Source organism: Alligator sinensis, unplaced genomic scaffold, assembly GCF_000455745.1.
Source record: "Alligator sinensis unplaced genomic scaffold, ASM45574v1 scaffold81_3, whole genome shotgun sequence".
Lineage (NCBI taxonomy): Eukaryota > Metazoa > Chordata > Crocodylia > Alligatoridae > Alligator > Alligator sinensis.
The window spans coordinates 1,729,754-1,736,115 of NW_005842088.1; the positions used below are offsets into that span (position 1 = coordinate 1,729,754).

At 40.8% G+C, this 6,362-nt stretch overlaps 1 protein-coding gene across 4 annotated transcripts in view; it reads right to left on the reverse strand.

The window, feature by feature from the left end:
* Positions 1-503: 503 nt before the first annotated feature.
* Positions 504-6,362, reverse strand: part of ISY1 (ISY1 splicing factor homolog) — a 19,788-nt gene continuing 13,929 nt past the window's right edge. Inside the window, exons 7-9 of one of the 4 annotated variants that reach the window (XM_025204529.1) lie at positions 5,442-5,554; positions 3,518-3,604; positions 504-1,766 (exon numbers count right to left, since the gene is read on the reverse strand). In XM_025204529.1, coding sequence (XP_025060314.1) covers positions 1,659-1,766; positions 3,518-3,604; positions 5,442-5,554 — 308 coding nt within the window. In that variant the 3' untranslated portion in view covers positions 504-1,658. The remainder of the gene's footprint in view (positions 1,767-3,517; positions 3,605-5,441; positions 5,555-6,362) is intronic. The other 3 variants (XM_025204531.1, XM_006023891.3, XM_025204530.1) reach the window with 3 other exon arrangements.

Genomic DNA, 6,362 nt, shown 5'->3' on the forward strand with positions numbered 1-6,362 from the left:
CAAAGGCCTGAGACAGCTTTTAAAGTTTATGTGGGAAAACAGATTTATTCTTGAATGTTAAACAGTATATGCTGTTGTCTTTCACTCATTGTTCCCCTTCTATAACATTCCCATGAATTCTCCACCAATGTTCTTTGCAGATGAAAGGGAGGAGGAAATTAAATCTTGTTAAGCTGATTGACTCAAATCTTGGTCATGAGCCTGCAGTCAGTCAAATGTACCCAATTAGAAAAGAAGCTAAATGAAAAACACAGTCTAAAAAAGTAATATTTTATAATTCAAATGTTTTCTTTAGTTACCAAGTGAAAATAGTCTTTTCCTGTAACTGGTATTTCTTCTCATTTTCAAATTTCTTCTAAAAAGTCTTTCCTTTTTCCTGTTCCTCCTATTTGCTTTATCCTGCTATAAACATAATTGCAAAGTATATGGTGAGAGACATTATACTTTGTATCACATATTCCATTAAGAATTTCTGTTCTATTGTCAAAAAGCATGGAACTCCATTGACTAAACCAAGTTGACGATGCAACCAATACTATGAAGACGTGAGTGAAGTCCTCAAGTTCTCATCGTACTCAGTTTTAGATTAGGACATCTCATGTCCAGTACAGTGGATCCTGGAAGTAGCTTCCTGCAGAAACTGAATTTCCTTACCTACTTGTTTCATACCTCCCTGCAGACAGCATCTGTTTCTTAAACAGTGATTTCAAATTACTTGCCATTCACATCTGTACAACTCACAGTATTAGTTTTAGTATCTTTAAAATTCAAAATAGTTTGAGTAGCTCTGACTTCTCTTGTCCCATAATACAACAGCTAAGAGAGCACCTGGGGACACGCACATCAAACCCCTTAAACAACAGGCTACTTATTATTTCCATTCTCCAGTTATCATTATGAAAAGGGCACAGTTCTTGGAACCCACTTGAAAAAATAAAGAAAGAAGTCAGTTTGTATAAATGTTTTACTAAGAAATTCTGAACACGTTACAAAAGAGAAGTATATTTACAGTAGTTGCTGAAATATCCAGCACCTGAGCAATCCAACCAAGCACCATTACAAGCCATTCATGGATAAGAGCTTTAGGCAGGCTATAAAAAAACAGCAGTTTGAGCAGAGAAACATACTTAATTCTTCATAATTTTAGATTTTGATTTTTTATGAAATTTCCATGGAAACTGCTATTGGTCTCCATCTCTAACAGGCAGCAGACTACTCTACTAATTGAGAACAAGCCTGACAGATTGCTGGTCATATCACTTGTGTTTCTTTCTGAAGCATGAGGAAACTTTGACACGTTGTTCAACCCAGGGAGTAGGTGACTACAGCATTGAGCATGAGAAAAATGGGAAGTTGGAGAAAGGAACAGAAGCCACCAAAAGCAAGCAGGGAAAAGATGGAGACCAACTTAATTTAGCTGGCATTTTAGAAACAGAGAAAAACCCAAGGCTGGAACAGATAGGAAGACAAACCTACAGAACTGTCTACTAAAAGAAAGGAATGTTTTGAGGAATATGATGCAAGAAAGGCCACTTTTGTCTTGGTGTTTACGTTTCTGTAACAACATGCTTCCTGAGTCTACAGAGATCAAAGAGCCTGTCAGAATGCTGTCAAACTGTTGCTTCAAGAAGGATTAAAAAATACAAGGAGAAGAAATACTACAATCCTAGAAGTCTTTTAGCTTCTTCACTTTGTGCCATAAGAGTTTCACTGGCATACTTCTGAAGAAGCTCCATCTTCTTTCTCCGGACAAGAGCTTCCTCAATCTGTAAATACAAAACATTAAAACACTTAGCCTTCAATTCAGGCCCTGAAATCTAGAACTTCCAGATACAAAGTCAGAAAAAAAGCAGCCAGTGAGGACTAAAAAAAAAATCTGCTTAATCCAAGTAGAACTGGAGGACACATTTTTATCAGGCCCAAATAAAAACGGTGTAAAGGCCACCATTGAGACAGACAGAGAGAGAGAGACCGACACAGAGACAGAGAGAGAGAGCACTCAAGATTTCAGTGCTCTGCCACTGTACTTTAGTATGTAAAGTTTCTGAGACTAAAACATTTTCTATTATACATTAAATATGATTAGTCCAGAACTCTGATCGGATTAAATTAATTAGGATGTGCTAATTTCCCATGACAAGGCTTTTCAATAAGATCCTGATACACAAATAGCATTTCAGCTCTAAAGTAGACTAAATCCACACCACAATAGATTTTTTAATTAAGAATTCGTCTTAACAAAAATCAACTGAAGTCATGTTTCTAACAAATTTCAGATTAAGCATCCTCAGTTGACCTTATTACATACCCATACTCAAATAGATGCTAACATTTTTCTTTTTGAAATGAAAAGAACCTCTAACAACAAAACCTGGATCCAAGTTATTCAGAACTTGAATATTGGCTTGAACCAGCCTTTAGTGTTATACAAAACTTTATTCAGAAATCCAATGATATATTAAAGACTGTCAGGACTTAAGACTCGACATTTTCTCTCTCTCAAAAGCCTTCTAAAGAATGAAAAATTTAAGGTCGGTGTTTATCCCAAGACTGTAGCTCTATAGTTACAATTCTTCTTGCTTTACAACTAGAATGATTATTTGATTTTTTTAAAAGACATTCTTTGTGAAAGACAAATGACAGTACTGAACACAAAGTAAATGGAATTCTAGCTATACTGACTTGCATCCTTATGGTAAGAGCTTGTTATTGGATCATGTTTTATAACCTAAGAGGTTCCCAATCTTAGTTAGTGTGCAGCATTATCTATCATTTTTAGAAACTTCACAAAAGTCAGTAACATCTCATTCCTTCTGAAAAATGTACAGCTTTTCATAGTATCCCAAGATTAGTTTAATTCCCAGGATGAAACTTGTTAGAATGAAATAATATTATGTATCCTGTTTATAATTTACCAACTCTAGAGAAAAAAATAATTTTAAATGATATAATCACATATTTTTGCTGTGATGTGTAGATACATTACTGCTAGGCAAATTGCTACAAAAATAAAATAGGAAGCGACCAATTTCAGGCTCATGTAACCAAGGCTGTTTTGGAAAATGGCTACTTGATACCAAGCTAAGCAATCAAAAATTAAAAGTTATTACAGGGGGCAAAACCAGAAATTAAAACGTCACAAATTTGATGAGTCAAAGATAGCAGACTAGGTCTCTCTCTCTTTTTTAAATAATACACCCAAAAAGATTTTCAAAGAAAAAAACCCAAACTTATAGAAAGGTAGAATCTCAGAGGAAAGAAAAGCTAGAAGTACAAATAACATTCTGTGCCACAGTACCCCACTCAGGAAGATGAGTGAACAGAGGTGAATGGAGGTAAAGCAATTGAACCAAGGTCTCACAGCAAGTTCAGTCAGGGAGAGAACCCAGCTGATCTGTCTGGCAGTTTTGTACTACAACCAGTAGACAACACTTTCTATAGGCTATCTACCATGACTTACAACCTGTATCACAGTAGTGCCAGTGTTCTCACGTGCCTTTGTTTTTTCTTTTCTTACCTCTTGCTGTGATGGCACGGGGACATGAGCAATAAACTTCTGCTGGCCTTCTTCACCTTCTTTTTCTTTGCCATTTTCCTCATCGGACTACAAAATATCATATAAAACTGTTTGTTTTTTAGCTTACATCAACAGGACATTGCACCCACCTGCACTTACAGGGGAGAAATCAAATTATGCTTGTAAATAAAGGCCTGGAACACGGACAAAACAGGGAACACTTAATTCTACGCAACAATGGGCAAGCACCACATCACCAAGACCTCACTATTTGAAGACCTAAAACTGGGTTGCTCCTTCCCTTCTTCTCCCTGTGTACAGATGTAGGACCATGTTTTTATTGTTGCCCTGTGGCTATCAGTGGCTGCCAGCAGAATGCAAAGCTAGTTGTCACAGGCAGGGAACAGGGGCTTTACAAAGACAGCCAGGTTCCTCTTCTGTAAAGTGGTCACTCTTGAGAGCTGTCACTATTTCCCTCATTCACTAGATGGGCTTATGCAGGCAGAGAAGACGGGATAGAGCCCATGAGGTCTCAAGCTATGCAAGAACAATAAGAATATACTCCTGCAGCACTGCTGACTTAACAGGAGATGACAAAATAACTCTACTGCAGGGCATCAGTAACTGTAGGCACAGACAGAAGTCCAGCTCCCTGGTCTAACTCATGGCACTTCACAGACAACTTCACAAATTAAACTAACCCTCCCACCCAACAGACATTAGCTGTTGGGTCAGGAGGATGGGGAATCAAGCTCCAAATCTGGAGCTGATCCAGAGATGCTGTATGTTGCAGCCTCTTCCCCTAGTACTGCCCCCACCCCAGCTACAGTGCTCTCTCAGGATGTGGGGGGGAGGGGGTGAAGAGAAGGGAGGGGAGGAAGCTCAGGTTGGTCTTTGCCCAGCCTGCACTGGAGTGGGGAACAGGTGGATTGAAACCCCTCCCCCGCCGCCTTGCAGGCAGGGTGGGCAATCCAGCTGGCTGGGCAATCCACAGGCTGGGCAAACACAAGTCTAAGTTCCCTCCCTTGGACAGTGAGGGTTAATTTGTCATGTGATCAGAGCACTCTGCAGTTGTGTACTTCTGTTAGGGCATGGCTATAGAGTGTTTTCAAGGGGATGATTGCATGGCAAATGTAACTTCTGTCTGTGCCTTGTGAGGAGCAACATGCACTTCCCTGCTGGACTGTGAAGGGAACATGATATCCAACCAGTTCCCTCAGCCCTTAACCCCAACTTAATCTTTCTTCTGTGATTCACAGAAGCCAGTTTGAGTAATTCAGTATCAATAAGATAAGGTGAAATACTACTGTATTGAAAATTCTACCTACAGAGCATATAGGCCTGTGCTTAGAACATTCACTTTTCAGTTATTTTATTTTACAGATTAAGAATTTATGTCAGTAGCCAGTTACTAACAGCTGACCCCAAATGGAAACTCAAAGTTAGTTGTAACTTTTATCCTAGCTAGGGGAAAAAGCCTTCTCAGGTTGTCAATTTTCATTACATTCTACATCTGACTTAAGAGTTAGAAGTCCTATTTGAGTATTTAGTTGTACCATGATACACTAAGAGGGGGGCAACCTACAGCACGGGTGCCACAAGTGGTATGGGTAGCCTGTACATTGCACGCAGCAGATCAGGAAGGTGGCAGACAGTACACTAGCGTATAGGGAACGAAGCAGAAAGCAGAGCAGCAGAAAGGTCAGGGGGTGAGGATTTGAGTGGTAATTAGGGAGGGTGCGGTGATTAATTTGTGGCATGCCTGTCAAAACGGTTGGCCCCCACTGCACTAAGGTGTGCAAAGGAGGGACACACTATAGTAGCCAATATATTTTTAAGACCAGTGAAGATACTCAAAGCATGCTGCTACTATACAGGAGTAACATCAATTGCTGTCAAATTTTCATAGTCTCCCACACCATACCTCATCATCATTGACAGCATAAATGTTTTCTTCCTCCTCTTCCTCTTCTTTATCACCTCTTGCAAGTCGTGCCTCTCTCTCCAGTTTCCATTTCTCCACTGCTTCTGCTATGACTGGTTAAAAAAATTGTGATACTAAGTCAACAAGGTATCCAAGGCATGAGTTGAATCTAGTGTTGATGCTAGTTCTGAACTCTTAAGTTTTTTACTGTACTACCCTTAGTCATGCCTTGTAAACAGACTGAACCAGGGACCTCTCAATATAAAAAAAAAACAAGAGCTTCTAACAGTTTATCTGAAGTACCCAGCTTATTAATGTAAAGGCAATAGCAGACCCACGTAAATGCAGTAGGACCACAAGAGATGGACCGAGTTACATTTTAGCAGGCATTGCACCGTAACCAGGCTAAAAACCTTGAGCATGACAAAACGTTTAGGTTGGTTAGAGAACTAGGGGTGTGCCAATAAAGATTTTTGGGCCAATAATTAACCAGCCATAATCAGCCAATACTAATCCAATTGCTGATATGTAGCCCAGCAGCTTGGAAAGCAGCATCTGGCTGGCTGCACATACCCCAGGGGAGACATGGGGGGCATGTGCCCCAGGGATCTGCATGCAGGGCAAGGGTGGGCTGTCCACTGCATGCTTGGGGCCAGAGGCTGTGCCAGTCTGTTCCTGGTGGAGACTGAGCAGCTATGGGGTGGGCTACAGCCACCCCAAAATTTGCCACAACCCCCCATAGGCCCTCCTCCCAGCACCGTCCCCAGCATAGCTCAGGCTCAGCCCCCACCTGGAAGAGCCTGGTGCCACCCCTGGCCCCAAGTGCATGATGCGCAGCACACCCTGGCCTCACACACATATCTGGGGGACACATGCCCCCTTCATTCCTCCCCCAGGGTGCATGCAGCAGCAGGAGAGCAC